Raw genomic sequence first — 17,303 nt, 5'->3', positions numbered from 1 at the left:
CAGTCTTTCTCCCTGTTGGTCTGTAATGCAGCCCATCATATTTTGGTTTGAGCAATGCTCTCAGTAGCTCTCAACTGGCTGCAGTACCTTATGCTTCTGTCAGGTCCTCCACCTAACAACTCACCACTCCTAGTCTTTTAAAAGAGGTTTTCCCCTCCAATTTATTGAGGTGTAATTGACAAACTTTTATATATTTAAAGTATACATTGTGATGATTGATATGTATGTATATTGTGAAATGATCATCATGATGAAGTTAGTTAACACATGCATCACCTCACATAGTTACTATATTTTTGTGTTAAGAACAGTTAAGATCTATTCTCACCATATTCCATGCAAATGGTAATCCAAAGAGAGCAGGGGTGGCTGTATTTATGACTTTCAGTTGAAATCTGTCACAAGAGATAAAGAATGTCTTTATATAATGATAAAGGGGGTGCAAACCCTAAATATTTGAGATAGGTCTCAGTCAGTTTAGAGAACTTATTTTGCCAAGGTTAGGGACACACCCATGACACAGTCTCAGAAGGTCCTGATGACATGTCCAAAGGTGGTTAGGGCACAGCTTGGTTTTAGACATTTTAGGGAGACATGAGACAACAATCAATACATGTAAGATGAACATTGGTTTCTGGGACAACTAAATAGAGGAGGGAGCTTCCAGGTCATAGGTAGAGAAGAGACAAATGGTTGCATTCTTTTGAGTTTCTGATTAGCCTTTCACTGAATACACACTTTACAGGAATAGTCAATTATGCCTTAGTCTGGCTTAGTGCGACAATAGGGCAAAAGAAACAATCAGATATGCATTCATATCATGTGAGTAGAGGGATGACTTTGAGTTCTGCCTGCTCTTTGTTTCACAAGGAATTTCCTTGTGGGCAAATTGTGAGGTATGTAGCATTTTTTTTCCCCCAAATCTTTATAGCTATCTTATTTAGGAATAGAATGGGAGGCAGGTTTGCCCAATGCAGTTCCCAGGCTCTTGCTCTGCCACCCAGGCTGGAGTGCAGTCGTGCGATCTCGGCTCACTACAGCCTCTGCCTCCCGGGTTCAAGCAATTCTCCCACCTCAGCCTCCTGGGTAGCTGGGATCACAGGGGCACAGCACCACGGCCGGCTAATTTTTGCATTTTAGTCAAGACAAGGTTTCACCATGTTGGCCAGGCTGGTCTCAAACTCCGGACCTCAGGTGATCCACCTGCCTTGACCTCCTGAAGTGCTGGGATTAAAGGCATGAGCCACTGCACGTGGCCAATAATTTTTAATAATATTACCTGTATTACATTTATAATACTGAATAAATAGAAACATCTTAAATAATTATTATATGGGGAGGTGGTTAAATGACTCTTGTCATATCGACTACATTTTAAAAAATCTCATGTTTAAATTAGCTTGGGAAATACTATATATTACACTCTCTTGTGGAGATTAATATTAGCCTGTTTAAAGTTCCTAGAAGTCCTGGAGCAAAGAAATACACAATTAAATTTGTTTAATCCAGCATTTCCCAAACATAACTGACCATAGAGCCCTCACTGTCTCATGACTTTTATTAAAACAGAAGTATTGGTTCACGGAACAGACTTTGGAAAACTGGTAATACATACATAGAAAAAAAACTGAAGGGAGGTACATCAGGATATTAACGGTGGTTAGTTGTAGGTACTAGAATTATGGGTACTCTTCTTCTCTCTGTAATTCTCAATTTTTTTTTGCAATGAATATATATTACTTTTATAACCAAAATAGTAATAAGGCTATTCGCATTTTTAAATTGCAACTTTTGAAGGAGAAAATGAAGGCAAAGATAATTTAAGTTGGAAGACAATTTAATTTTAACTGAAGATATTTCCTCATTTGAAGCAGACAGCAAATGCCCCACTCTTTTGGAGTCCAACAGGAGAGACCACACTTGCCCTATAGAATCTTCTAGTTCTTCACTGGACCGGGTCAACTACAAGAATGCTGGGAAAGGAAGATAAAAATGGTCAATGTTATATACTCTCCTGGTCTGCACAGAGTTACTATGTAGTTGTGTCACCTTTTTAAAGATTGGATTTTAGACCACTTTTTCTCTGAATATGAACCAAATGATTCCATACAAACAAAATACTTAGATGATTCGGAAAAAGCGTAACAAGTATGTGTTTCCAGTACAGTGGGGCTTGGAGGTAGTGCTAGAAGTATGGTCAGGTAGTTTTTCTTCTTTTGTTTTTAAAGTAGCTTTTAAAAAATTAACTGATCAAACAATACAGTTTGTTGTAGAAAGATCAGAAAGTACAATTAGATGAGAAAGAACAGTTACCACCACCACCACCACCACCAGTAATAATAAAACAACCTATTCACTACCACAGGGCGATAACCAGTGTCTAATACTTCGGTTAGGTTCTTAGAGGCTTGCCCCCATACAATTAGTTTTTAATAAGAAATTAGACACTATATCTTCTGTTATAATATGCTTTTTCTACTCAATGATATTTCATGAATATGTTTCTGTGTAATTATCCTTAGTACTCATTGTATGAATGTGCAGTGCTTTCTTTAGCCAGCCCCAGACTGATGGACATTGAAGTTTTCGTTTTTTCACTATTGTAAACCATAGTAAAAATTCCTTGTATACATATTTTTGTGGACTTGTTAGAGCCCGTCAGTCCTCATGATTGCCACCTCTGCTTCTGGAATGCTGGCAGCTTAGCTAAGCTTCCATGTGCCTCAGGTAATAAGCAGCTAGCTTAAGCCTTCATTACAGCTGCAGCTAATGATATATACAGGTGAGTATGGAGGAGGAAGAATGATGCACAGAGAGGCTGTTTGCAATCCTCACTGTGAAATGTCTTAATTAAAAATCAGCAAGTATTACTGAGAGTCTACTATGTACCCATTACCAAGTCCCAGTTTTTCCTGGTACTTGATGTGTCCTTCTTTTGTTTTGGTATATCTTATCTTCCCTGTTGTATTTCTGCATATATATATATATCTTTTATTATATTATTATTATCATTATTGTAGAGACGAGGTCTCGCTATGTTGCCCAGGCTGGTCTCAAACTCCTGGCCTTAAGCAATCCTCTCACCTCAGCCTTTCAAGCTGCTGAGATCACAGGCATGTGCCACCATGCGCGACCTTAGCTAGTATTTTATAGATGTGATTTTTTATCAAATGTTTTGAATTTATGGCAACATGTTAGAGGTATGTTACATAGTAGATGCCTCCTGCATCCACCATTTCAACAGGGCAGATAAGATATACCAAAAAAAAAAAAAAAAAAGATAAAAATTAGATGGAAAATCCCAAGAAAAACAATAAAAGACAAAAAGTAAAACTATCACCGAAATGAGGTGATATGTTACACGGTTTTTCTCTGCTCTAACTTATTTTTCTAGTGAGCATTCCTCATCTGCCATTTCTTGCTTATATGTTTATTGCCTTTTCCATACAACAACTCTGTATAGATCTGGTGCTGGTTCCCATTGAATGAGATACACTCTCATTGGACCAGTTATTTACAGGAGATTTGCACAAGACACCAGGGCTATACTTGAGACTAACAAACTATCTTCATTACACTGTGGTATGTGTGAATTCTTGTAGCCTTTACTTCTTTCCAGCCCATTGAGAGCAGCAGCTGTACGTCTGAGCATGAAGAAGTTTCAGACTTTACCTTCTTGTCTTGAAAATGTGGCTTGCCTGTATGTGTATTCATTCAAATTTATCTGTTAGGCTTCTACTTCGTGCCCAATTGGGTCCAGAAATGTTTCTTTCACTAGTTAGCTTGCTTGTTCCCAGCAAGGGCTTATTGGTTTTTCTCTTCAGGTTAAGCCATGTACTTCAAAGAAGAAGGAATTATTTTTCTTGGCATGTTACTTGCTCTCTCTTCACAGAAGTCCCTCTGAATGTGCATGGCTAACCAATATGTCAGATTTTTATTTTTTTTTGAGATGGAACCTTGCTCTGTCACCAGGCTAGAGTGCAGTGGCATGATCTTGGCTCACTGCAACCTCTGTCTCCCAGGTTCAAGTGATTCCCCTGCTTCAGCCTCATGAGTAGCTGGGACCACAGGCGCGTGCCACCACGCCCAGCTAATCTTTTGTATTTTAGTAGAGGTGGGGTTTCACCATGGCCAGGATGGTCTCCATCTCCTGACCTCATGATCCGCCCACCTTGGACTCCCAAAGTGCTGGGATTACAGGCATGAGCCACTGCACCCGGCCATCAGATGCTTTTGATGTAGCTGACCTGCTGACCACAGTTTGAGTAACAATGACTTCAAAGATGTGGAACCAGACATATCTTGATTTGAGTTCCAGCTTCCTTGGTTGGTTGGTAGGTATACTAGTCAGGGTAATATTCACCTGCTATAACAAACAATCCTGAGATCTTAGTAGCACAAAATAAAATTGATCCTTCACTCATGCTTCATTCTGATGTAGGTTAAAATCTCCTCCACGAGGAGATCCCAGCTCCTTCCATCGTGTGGCTTCACCTTCTTAAGAGTCCTTCAGTTGAAGCCATGCATATGTGCAAGAGAGAGGCAGCATGGACATTTGGGCAAGACATTTTTTGGCTAGGCCTGGAAATGTCACACATTACTTTTGTCTCAGTACTGTGGTCGCAGCCTAGTTGAAAAGAAGGTTGGGAATATAATGTTACTCTGTGCTTGAGAAGAAGGAACAGGATTGGTGAACATATAGCCAATCTCGGTTACAGTCTCTGTCTTTCTTTTTTTTTTTTTTTTTGAGACGGAGTTTCGCTCTTGTTACCCAGGCTGGAGTGCAGTGGCGCGATCTCGGCTCACCGCAACCTCCGCCTCCTGGGTTCAGGCAATTCTCCTGCCTCAGCCTCCTGAGTAGCTGGGATTACAGGCACGCGCCACCATGCCCAGCTGATTTTTCGTATTTTTAGTAGAGACGGGGTTTCACCACGTTGACCAGGATGGTCTCGATCTCCTGACCTCGTGATCCACCCGCCTCGGCCTCCCAAAGTGCTGGGATTACAGGCTTGAGCCACTGCACCCGGCCCTACAGTCTCTGTCTTTCTGATCACCCACTATGTTTCACTTTTCCTTTCACATACAGAACAGAGCCACCCTGTCATGCATGTGGAAATATTTCACCCAGATTTCCCCTTGAGAAAGGCCCTGTTTCTCTAGCTGCTGAGAGTGTTGTCAGCAGAGAGCCTCTACCTGTTAGTTCATTCAGAGTCTGCCTCAGCTGCAGAGAGCTTCCACGTAGTTTCTGGGGCAGCCCGCATCTAGTGAATGATTGAGGTGGGGTTAGAGAGGTTGAGCCATTTCAGGCCAATGTGGGACAGCTCTGATGGGGCCGACTGAGACTTTGTTGGGCCTGCAAGGCAGTTTTATTTCTCCCTTCCACCCCCTATTTTTCATGGGCGTTGATCATTAATAGTACTCTGAATGCCAAATTCCTGTCTCCCTGTCTACTTTCAGAACACCTGACTTGTGGCAAACCCTTTCCTCAGGGCTAAATCCCATTCATCGCAGTGTCCAGCTCAAAGTCTGGAGTATCTGGGTGATGCTTAGTTCTCTCAAGTCTGGGGGTGGCTCTGGTTGGTTAAGTGACCTATGAACTAAAATGACCTATCCACTCATGATCTCCACACCCCAGAACAGTGATGAAACAGGAAACATTCCCATTGGAAAGAGGACGAATGAGAGACACACAGCAGTGTCGATTAGGCCCAAATCCTGATTTTGAAGGGTAGCTCTGTGGCCCACTGTCCACTCTCTGGGAGATTCTTTGGATCCATTATTCTTTATGGCTGCATCTGAAGCAAATGTTGGGACCCTCAGAGCTGGTGTCCTTCTTTTTCATGGAAGGTTGGAGGCCTAACTATTGTCTACAACTAATGGCTCATTTAGTTCTGGCTTATGGTTTCTCTGGCAATACGCTTCTCTCAAAAGCTTGGCTACTTCTATTTGCCTCCAGTCAGTTCCATGTGCCAGTAGCCACATCCAGGGTTGCTTCCTAGACACAGTTCTTGGTCCTGTGATCATTTTGAGGTTACAGGAGCCATAGGTGATACTGCAACCTTAATCTGATCTTTACCCAGCCACTTTGATTAGATTTCTGAACCTTGCAGGAGCTCCCATTTCTATTCTTTATTCTCTTTTAGTTCCTCTTGCAAACTGGTCAACTGTTTCCTGATATCATCTCTTTTAATACCTTTGTTGATCACTTTCACAGGTCTCCCACTTGGACTCTCTTTCCCACCCTAGCACTGACCTACCAATTTGTAATTTTTAATTGTCTTCTTTCTCTGTCTTTCTAGCAACCAGCACAGAGACAAGAAAGTAGTTATTTGTTGGTAAATACTGACAATTTAAATTAAGAAAATTTAGTTAAACTATTTTGTTTTCCTCAGGATTCTCTTTGGCTTCATATGATTTATGTAGATAAATACTACGGTAAATTTTCAGGAAATTGAGAGCACAGCTAATTATATATATTTTTGTGTGTAGTTCTTGAGCCACAGGGAAGAAAAATTAGGAGTTAACAAAAGAAATGACCAGTTGTAAATACTGGTCATTAAATGTGACCTGTCAGTCATTGGTAACAAATGGGGCAAGAAGACATTTTAAAAGGGGGTTTTCCTCCCAGAATTGAATTTCTCAAAGCTTTCCCTTAATTATAGATATGCAGGCTGGTGAGCAACCTGAGGGTTTCTGTTCCCGCTCCCTTCATGTTCCCTCTCTTCTCCCCTCTCTTCTTCCCACAGAAACTTACGTGAAGCAGCAGAGGATCCCCGTTAGTGCTGAGGTGAGAAAGAAAGCAACAATGGCTGCTGGAGGTAAGGCATTCTTGATAACATCCCATAAGTAATCCCTGAAATTGTTCAGCCAGGATCTGTGATTACCTGCAGAAGGAGCATAGACATTCATTGAGGAGAGGTCGAGTAAATAATAGGGTTGGGGTTGAATCCAAACTCGAGTTCAAATAGTTGTCCCAGATATCGTGTTCTTATAGTTGCCCAGAGCCCATATTCTAAACTCTTTTGCTGTGCTGCCTCTAAGATGCTCAAAGGGCATACGTTTTGTTTTTAAAGTATCCTGAGTTGGATACAATTTTTGCCTCATTGTAAGTCAAATAGGAACAATAATTGTTGTTTCAGAATCTTAAGGGTTGTTTTGAGTATATTGGGTACTTTTTGAAAGAGAAGCATGAATTGATAAGAAGTCTTTATTGATAACAAGTCTAGGCTGTTGCCTAGAGTACATCTGGGAGTCGTGCAGGAGGCTGAGGGGAGGCAGCATCCCAGGAAGAGAAAGAAGGGGCCAGGGAAACTGGAAGAAGGACCTCTGGGGGGAGTGTGCTGATCAATGTGACGCTGGGGGTGTTGGGTCTTTTCATTAGCAAGTTGGGGAGGAAGGAAACCCTAAGGGAAAAATGAAAGTGTGTGCATGTTGGAACCTAGATTGTGGATCAGTGGACCATCGGTTTATTTTCAATTTCACCTCCTTTGTCAACTCTTTCCTGACCCCTCCCCCAAAACAATTTAAATTATCCCCTTGTTCCCTGGGAGCATTGATCATATTCCATGGAAGATTGGCATCTATGGCTTTGCCTGCCTTCATAACAGAGGCTGTTCAACTTCTAATCCATGTAGTTCAGAAAGGCTTGGTATATAGTAGGTAAGTTAATGCTTGTTGAAATAAATTTAACCAAACCAGAATAGTTTGTTTTTCTATGAATATTCTTTTTAAACATGAAATCCATTATTCCTGACCTGCAACATAAACCTCACGTCCTATGAAGAAAGGAACATTCATCCTAACAGCAAACACACCCCCTGAGCGTGGTTTCGCTCCTGCTTTTTCTTGTATTCCCAAGGCAGACAAAGGTGAAGGAGAAGAAGCTACTCTCTCCAACAAGAGGCAAGTTAGAGAGCACAGCAGAAATCCAATTATCAGCAGCTTCTGGGGTTCCATGGACTCCCGCCTTCAGCTGCAGCTGAAGAGCTGGTTATTCTAGCTCACTTTGCCAAGGAGAGATTTCTTTTTCCGTAGCTCTTTCCACAGAAACTTTGTCTGAAAAGTTAGACAATGATGGTTTAGTTCATATTCCGAAAACCTTCTCCCCATCACGAACGTAAGGATAGTTGAATGACTTACACAGGGGACTCCTGAACATGGCTAGTTTCCAAAGCAAAATGTATCCCCTCCAAGAAAACAAAACCAAACCTTACTGTGCTCTATCAGGTCAGATGCCTGACATTCCCTCCTATACCTGATCCCTTTTCAATCTTCTCCAACCCAATCAGTAGAAACTCTTTCACCTGGTCGGGCCAAAAAACCATATATTCACATTGTTGTGCAACCTAGAATGTTGTCATCTGGCAAAACTGAAACTCTAAACAGCTCCTCAATTTCCCCCTCCCCTCCAGCCCCTGGTAACCACCAATCTACTTTTCGTTTCTATGAATTTGACTACTTTAGAGACCAAATATAATAAATTTCTATATGTCTATATATTTTTAACTCTGTAATGTATTTTATATATTCACGTAACAAACTTTTATATTGCTTTAAGAAGTAAATACTTGTTTAAATTTATACATATAGTAATGACTCTTCTTTTTCTCTCATATGCTTTATCCATCAGAAAAGTCTAGTCATCCTTACTTACAAAATGTATCCAGAATCCTGCCACTTCACACCACCTCCACTGCTACCCACCATCATTTCTGTCTTTCTGCTTCCATCCTTGCCTCCCTTAAGCCTCTTCTCCAGTGAGTGGCCATAGAGATCTTGGTAAGTTGAAGGTCAGATTATGTCCTAGTTACTTCTGGCTGCACATCCTGCTAGTCTCCAACTTAGCCTCATTTTATCTTGAACAAGCTAGGCATGTTCCTACCTTGGGGCTTTTTTTGCTTCCTTTTCCCTTTCCAGGGATTGCTTTTCCGTCGGGTATTCCCAGAATTTAATCCCTCACCTCCTTCAGGCACTCAAATATCACCTTCTCAATGAGGATTTTCCTTAGATCCCATTGTTAAAATTGTACCAACCCTCCTAGGAACTTCCTAATTGTCTTGCCTGCTTGATTTTTCTCCAAAACCTTATCAGAGCCTAGTAGAATATATTTTACGTTGTTTTATTATATGTATCTCCTGGGTATAACGTAAGCTCTATGAGTGCAGGGATTTTTGTCTGTTTTGTTCACTGCTAAACAGTACCTAGCACATAGGGTATCCAGGTACTCAATAAATATTTTTTGAATGAATGGCGACTTTTGGCAGATATTGTTCCCACCTGTTTTTCACTTAGTACACCCAAGTAGATAAGCTGAAAAAGCTGAATCCTCCCTTTCTTACCCATCCTTGAAGTTAGGTATGGCTATGTAACATAGCTCTGGATAATGAAACATAAGGGAAATCTGATGGGTAGATTTTGGGAAGGCTTTCTGCTGTCTTGATGAAAGAGATGGTGCTACCATTTTCCCTTCATGCTGCTTTGAATATTGTTTAAGACATGTTGCTTGAAGTTGCTCTGACAATTTCAAGACACTAACACCTGTGTCTGCTTACCTCTGAACTACATGATATGAGAAAAATATACTCTTATTTGAGTCATTATAATTTGGGCTTCTATTACTTAAGACATTTATAACTGATACACTTACCTACTGTTTGATAGGGCTTGAAGAGACTCATGTCTAGTGGAAAACCACTTACCTGAAAATGGACTTAGCACCAAGGAATTCAAATAAACCAATGGAATTAGGCCTTAGTCTTTAGAGGGCAGAAGTCTTCAGAAGAAGCTGGTCAGTCTTCTCCTTACGTCTCTGAATTAGAATTCTACCACTCCTTATGACATCATTGATTCCATTTAACCCTCCCCTAATCTCCTTATTTGACAGCTAAGCACACAGACATAATTTTCTGTCTATGTATAAACATAGATTGATACCAAAAATTGATACCAAAACCCAACCTTACAGTAGGTATATCCTCTTAGGCTTGAATAATTCTAAGATATTTTATTCACTACATAGTATCTAACTATACCTTATAATAACATATATATGGAACTTTAATAGATGGTAAATGTGGCATTTTATATCAGTGGGGAAAAAGAGATGATTTAATATGATGTTGGATGTGAGCCCTTTGCCATGCTATGCAAAATATAAATTCTAGATGGATCAAGGAGAAAACAAAATAAAATCATATATAAAATATGAGATTTTCTATCACACTTTTATGATAGAAAATCCATGAATGGATATTTGTATGACCTTGGTGCAGAAAAAGCTACTTTAAGCAGGTCATAATACCCAGAGCCATAAATGAAAATGCTGATAAATTCATAACATAAAAAGTAAAGCTTTCATATAGCAAAACATTGTTTAAAAAAGATAAAAGATTCATGACAAATTAAGTAATTTCACAGCATATACAACAAACATTCAATTAAGAGTGTTAACGTACAAATAACTCTTACAAACTAATTTAAAATAAATAGTTCTGGCTGGGCACAATGGCTGCCATCCCAGCACTTTGGGAGGCCGAGGCAGGAGCATAGCTTGAACTCAGGAGCTTGAGACCAGCCTGAGCAACATAGTAAGACCCTGTCTCTACAAAAAAATTAAAAATTAGCTGGGTGTGGTGGTGCATGCCTGTAGTCCCAGCTACTCAGGAGGCTGAGGCAGTAGCATTGCTTGAGCCTGGGAGATTGAGGCTGCAGTGAGCTATAATCATGCCACTGCACTCCAGCCTGGGTGACACAGTAAAACCCTGTCTTAAAAAAATAGTTATCCAAGTGAGAACACATGGACACAGGGAGGGGAACATCAAACACTGGTGCCTGTCAGGGGGTGGGGGGCAAGGGGAGGGAGAGCATTAGGACAAAAACCTAATGCATGCGGGGCTTAAAACCTAGATGATGGGTTGATGGGTGCAGCAAACCACCATGGCACATGTATACCTATGTGACAGAATTGCATGCTCTGCCCATGTATCCCAGAACTTAAAGTTAAAAAAATGCAAATCAAGTCTAGGGCAGCATAGCAGGATCCTGTCTATACAAAAAATAAAATATAAATTTAAAAAAAAATTTTACTGTAAGTTCTGGGGTACCTGTGCAGATTGTGCACAATTGTTACATAGTGATACACATCCCATGGTGCTTTGCTGCATCCATTCCCCCGTCATCTACATTAGGTATTTCTCCTAGTGTTATCCCGTCCCAATCCCCCCCACCCCCTGCTATCCTCCCCTTAGAAAAAAAATTAGGGTTCTATCAGAAAACAGAGCCAACAGAAAATATACAAAATGAACGGTTCTGTAGAGTCATCCAATCTCTCCCAGTTTCTTGATGTGTCAACGATAGAAAATCATGGAGTGGCTTGACAATTCTGTGACTCAGCCAGCAGAGTTTTTCCCAGCAGGCCTGAATGAAAATTGGGACCTTGAACACTCCCAGGTGCTGATAAAGGTATCCAGGTTGTGACCCAAAACACTGAAAAAAACTGGCCCTGGCCCTTGAGCCAAATTCCTCCAAACCCTCATACGTGGAAGCCTGAAGGGAGAAGAGCCCATGAGATGGTCTCATATCATCTCCAAGCTTCTAACTTTGATGCTGGCATAATGTGCATGAGAAGGTCACGTGCTTCCTCAAAGAGCTAAACACACACCTTTTCTGGGATTTGGAGAACCTAAAAGTTCCAGCAGGAGCTGGAGGACTGCAAACGTGGTCACTGTCCTGTGCCAACAAGGTAATCCCACAAAATAGTGACAATGTCAATAAGCTGCAGATGAGCATTGTGTGCCTGTCTGACTATTCCATTGTAAAAAGAATATGGCTGCTATATAAGTTACCTTTTGCTGCTTGAAAAATTACCTCCAACTTAGCAGCTGTGAAGGAAACATTTTTATATTATCTGTAGGTTAGGAATTTTGGAGTGGCTTAGCTCAGTGGTTAGCCCGGGTCTCTGATGAGATTGGAGTCACATATCTGCTGGGGCTGCAGTCGTCTGAGAGCTTGACTATACTGGAGGATCCACTTCCAAGATGGTGCGCTCACATGACTATTACTAGGATGACCAAAAGTACCAGCTTGCCTGGGACTCAGAATTGACTTACTGGGAGTTTGATCTATGCAGGTGTACAGGGCCCCACACCCTGAGGGGCCCTATGTTTTGTTTGCTTTGATGTCACTGTATTGAAATTCTTAATAATTTTATCTTTGAACTTGTGTTTTGTAAGGGAAGTTTGATGGGACCACCTATTACATCATGCTCATTTTCCCCTCCCCACTGACTTTGTTAACATTCTTCTCCCTTTGGGTCTCACTGAACTCCAATGCGGTGTGGGTCCACTAGAATGTTATGCTCATGGGCATTGCATACATTCTTTGCTATTCTATTTGCATACAATGCATTTTTGCATTGCAGTAAAATTGTAGTAAAGAACACAACATGGTATCTACTCTCTTAACAAATTTTTAAGTGCCCAGTGCAGTATCTTTAGCTATAGGCACAATGCTGTACATTGGATCTGTAGAACTTAATTCATCTTGTATAACTGAAACTGGTGGTGTTTTTTTTTTTTGGGATGGAGTCTCACTCTGTTGCCCAGGCTGATGGAGTGCAGTGGCATGATCTCGGCTTACCGCAACCTCCATCCGCCTCCTGGGTTCAACCGATTCTTGTGCCTCAGCTTCCCAAGTAGCTGGGACTACAGGCATGTGCCACCATGCCCAGCTATTTTTTGTATTTTTAGCAGAGACAAGATTTCACTATATTGGCCAGGCTGATCTCAAACTCCTTACCTCAGGTGATCCGCCTGTCTTGGCCTCCCAAAGTGCTGGGATTACAGGCGTGAGCCACCGTGCCCAGAAGTGTAACTGAAAGTTTATGCCCATTGAACAGAAATTCCCATTTCTCTCTCAGTCTCTTTCTCTGTATACCAGCTGTTCTCCTAGATTGAGGCTCCATTTCTGATTTATTGTATTCAGCCTCTCATGAATTATATATTGTTTTTACTCAGAGTTCAACATAATCTGGTTTTCTCACTCACTAATTTGGTGTTCTAGAGTGTCCATCTTGCTATTCAGTGCCCCTATTTGTTTTAACAATATCAGTGCTCACATTGTTGTTTCCAGTGTAAAAACACAATTCTCAAAAGCATTTGTTTGTATGTATAAATGTTTTATTTAACTCATTACTGAAGAAACCAGCAGGAAGATAAAAGATAAAAAGAGAATTTGAGAAATAGAGATGTATATAGTCAATGGGAAGAGAAGGCCAAAACAGGATTATCAAATTAAACGTAAGAGTGGTTCATCTTTAACAGGAAATAAAACAATATCACTTTTGGGGTTAACTCCTCTACCAGGCTATAAAACAAAACAACTTATTCATTTCTGTAAGTTAACCTCTAACCTTTGAGAACTTTACAGAGCTATAAACCATTTGTGCCTTCATCATTTGTGGATGGTGACTATACTGTGACAGCTATGTCAGACCAGGGTCAAGTAGGATTATTAGAAAATACTCCAGCATAGAAAAAAGCAGCCATTCTTTTGCCTTTTCTCAGATTGGGATCCATTTTTCGTTCATACTAGGATCTCCTGTTTCCAAATTGCCCTGGGTTGCAATCTTCAGATGCTTCCTCCGGCTGCTCTATAACTTTACTATCAGGAGATGTTGCATGGTCATAGTGAAGGGGTCAGGTGGATGGAAGGAGCAGTAAACCATTCACAATCTTATGGGGGTGTAGAGCAAGATGGGGGATCCTATCGTGTGGTGATAGGGCAGACTGGACTGTTTTTTCTGTTTTCAGCAGTTCGATTTTCTTCTGACCTCCTTGATATTTCAACTATGTAAGTGGCACTCTAGTTTTCAATCATGGTATAAAATGTACCCTGTTACATTTTTGTTGTGTTTTCATCAGGAAATTAGGAGAGGGAGAGAGTAAACTGAGTGCATTATTAGAATTACAAAGTTTGTATCCCCTATCCCAGACAACCATGTATTTTCCTCAATTCCCACATAAATATTAAATATATGTTTTTTAGAAGCCTATTATCATCATCATTTTCTTTGTTGGCCATCACAAATTTCAGGAAGACATTGTTATTTCATTGCAAAGCTTTCAACAATTCCATCTTCCTGACCTATTTTTTAATGGTCAGAATTAAGACCAAATGGCTTTACATCTTCTGAGATTAAATCTATGGACAGTCATCAGAAAAAATGCATATTTGCATTTATACAGAATGTCTTATATAATTTCAGGGGACTTAGGGATTCTTGAACCCCATCAATGATTCTCAGTTTAAGAATGCTGGTTTTGGAGATAGTAATGTGCCCTTCATAATGCCTTAAGCTGACTAAATAACATAATTCTATGTGTAAGGAAGCAAAAACAGACTTTAATGCAGTAGTTGTATTAACTCCATTTTCCAGATTGTCCAAATGATTTGCCTTTTGACTTCCAGACCATATTGATCTTATCCTGAAACATGTTTTGTTCCACGCTTGACTAGGAAAATAAACAACTGAGAGTTTTATTTGAAATGTATGAAGCTTAATCTGAAATGCTTACATAATGAATATCTTCTTCCAACTTTTATCATATAGTTTTTCTACAACAGAGCAAGTGGTGAGTATGAGAAACCAAACTTGTCGAGGAAGAATGCTTTCCATGCAAGTTTCTCCACTTCTTTTTGGCTAGTTATATTGGAAGGAAGGACCAATCTGGGAGCAGCTGCAGAAAACAGGTAAGAGTTAAGTTAAATTGGATGCACCCTCCCCACCCCCATCAAGGAAATGCAGGATTAATGATAGTTAATTCGAGAGGCTTCAAGGCAGTGTCTGCTAGGACTGTATAGTTTAAATACATAGCAAAATAATGGCTCCAGGGACAATGTGAGGGCAGGAAGTAACCCAAAGATCAGCAGAAAGGTAGAAGGCAAGCCAGGGAGGCCACCCTCAGTAGAGCTCCTGTGCCTCGCAGCCCAGAACCTCTATCCTCAGGGCAATCTGGTGCACCCAACTCTGGGGGTGAATTCGAAGGTATCGTGTCAGTAATGGTGGGTCTAGAGAGTTCACCACAGGTGTGAAGGAGTCTTGATTTCCCTGAAAAATCTGAAAGAGGAAAGATAGCATTTATTGGTCGTCTGACAGGACAATGGTCACTGCAAAGCACAGACGTTTTTCTCACTTCTACTTGTTTCCAGGAGTCCAGGATTAAATCCTGGGAGAGGACTAGATGACTCTGTCCCACGGATCTGGGACATCTAGAATTAAGAGCACCATACTTTGGAGGCCTTTGCTCTAACTAGGCCTCATATCTAGAATGTTCTCACCCACTTCCCAAACTTCGGTGACATTAAGTGCTTTGCCCTGAGTCACACGCAGCACCTATGTTGGACTACCTGGAGGTAAGAGTCAGACTTTGGCCAACAGACTCTCTGGTCAATGCATTTGCGGTGGCAAGAAGAGTACATAGAGCTCAGAAAATGCTAGCTATCATTATTAGTAAGATAAGCTGGTTTCACACGTGTTGGTGACAACTTTAGAATGACAACGAATGCAACACAGTAATGCATGTAATTTAGTGCGGCTGGGCAACCTTGGCAGGACGGGGTGCAGAAGGAAGACTCAAGGCATCTGGCTACTCCAGGACTTTGGAGCAAAGGCCACCTATAACTGGGTGGATGTTTGGAAAAATGAAGAACTGAATGTTCAAAACGTGTCATTCAAGGCAACTAGAATATACAGTATAATGTATATAGCACGGCAAATATACCATACACATCGATAGAAATAAAGTTCTGTGTCTGATAAAACTTTTGAGAAGCATTAAGGTACCTGTTCTGAGATTATTTTACAAATGTTTATGGTGTATTTGGAGGTTTTGTACATTTCTTGTTAGACTTAATCCTTACTGCATTAAATCAGGGGGCATGCAATGCCAGATTGTCCCATTATTGATGATGCTAAGTTTGATCACTTGGTTAAGATATCTACCTAATCTCCGTATTTACAAAGGTAACCTTTTCCCTTTCCTAACAATCTGTGGGGTGAGACTTTCAGACCATGCAAACATTCTGTTTCGCAACAAGCTTTTATCCAATGATATCAGCATCAAAGTTCCTTACAAGTATTTAATAGTATATTGATGGTTGAAAAGTGATTTTCCAATTTTGTCATTTCTTCTACATTTATCAGCTGAAATTCTTCTGTGAAGAAAAGCTTCCCCTCTCCTTTTACTTTTTAAAAACTATTATGAACTTCTGTATTCTTTATATGTATTATGATCCATTACCCTCATTATTTCTTTGGATGCTCAAATGGTCTCAAATCTGGCCAACAGGAAGCCCTTCAGGCCAGTTTCTGTGTCCTTTTTACATGACCCCATTGGCAGTTTCCTTGCTCCAGCTTTGGGAAAAGTCATTTCTCCAAAGAGCTCAGATTCTTTTTACTGGGAAATGGTAGTTAGAGACCAAGATTTGGCCATGACATGGGCTCATTATTACTGCAGTGTGAACAGTGCTAAGAATATACTTAAAAAAAAATTCCCAAGTTCTCACTGACACTTCTAATTCAACTCTAACATTCTTTGTGTCAGTATTAGATTCTTAAGGCTACTGTAACAAATTCACCACACACTTAGTGCATTTAAAACAAAAGAAACTTATTCTCTCCTAGTTCTAGAGGCTCAAAGTCTGGAGCCTGGAGCAGAGGCACAAGAGAGTGAGTCAAACAGAAAATCACATTTAAAGCTTCTGTTTGGAAGTGGTATATGTCATGTGCAATCACATTCTATTGATTAAAATGGGTCACACGGCCATGCCTAAAGTTGATGAGGTTTTCAAGGAAAGAGGGAATAAAAATTCAAGAACATTAATATCATCTGCCTCATATGCTATTTTCTGTTCACTTAGAAATTCCTTACATTTTCTTGTTTCAGCCAATAAGAGGTGATTTATGTAGGCACACAGGAGGGCTGGATGGCTGACTAGGTACTCTTAGCCAGGAGTACCCTCTACTGTTGATAAACGGAAGTGCAATTTACTTAATAGATGGGACCGAAGAGGTTTGTGGGTCTTGTGATTTCGTGATTCACTTTTGTTTTTATAGGACAATTAATTTCCAACATTTGCTTTCTTCTTTCTTTCCTTTTTTTTGAGACAGGGTTTCTCTCTGGAGCAAGGTCGGCTAGATTTGTATGTTTATTTTCTACTCATAAATATAAACTTATAGTACTTTTTGTCTTCTGGTTATTCTGTAGATGGGATATGGGTGGTTTTAGTCATAATTTTAAATTGTG

At 40.4% G+C, this 17,303-nt stretch overlaps 2 protein-coding genes across 3 annotated transcripts in view; both read right to left on the bottom strand.

Moving 5' to 3' along the window:
- Positions 1–1,945: 1,945 nt before the first annotated feature.
- SMIM9 (small integral membrane protein 9) lies at positions 1,946–7,956 on the bottom strand. Its single transcript, XM_003943924.2, has 3 exons — positions 7,815–7,956; positions 6,755–6,884; positions 1,946–1,973 (listed from the first exon to the last, which is right to left on the bottom strand). Exons 1-3 carry the CDS (start codon positions 7,954–7,956, stop codon positions 1,946–1,948), a joined length of 300 nt encoding a protein of 99 aa, XP_003943973.1.
- A 5,206-nt stretch (positions 7,957–13,162) lies between these two features.
- F8 (coagulation factor VIII) overlaps positions 13,163–17,303 on the bottom strand; it is a 191,145-nt gene continuing 187,004 nt past the window's right edge. For both annotated transcript variants that reach the window (XM_003943925.4, XM_074391879.1), the window contains one exon: positions 13,163–15,115. In XM_003943925.4, the coding sequence (XP_003943974.1) occupies positions 14,960–15,115 (156 nt within the window). In that variant the 3' untranslated portion in view covers positions 13,163–14,959. The remainder of the gene's footprint in view (positions 15,116–17,303) is intronic.

Source organism: Saimiri boliviensis, chromosome X (assembly GCF_048565385.1).
Source record: "Saimiri boliviensis isolate mSaiBol1 chromosome X, mSaiBol1.pri, whole genome shotgun sequence".
Taxonomy (NCBI): domain Eukaryota; kingdom Metazoa; phylum Chordata; class Mammalia; order Primates; family Cebidae; genus Saimiri; species Saimiri boliviensis.
This window is presented reverse-complemented; position numbering and strand designations above follow the sequence as displayed.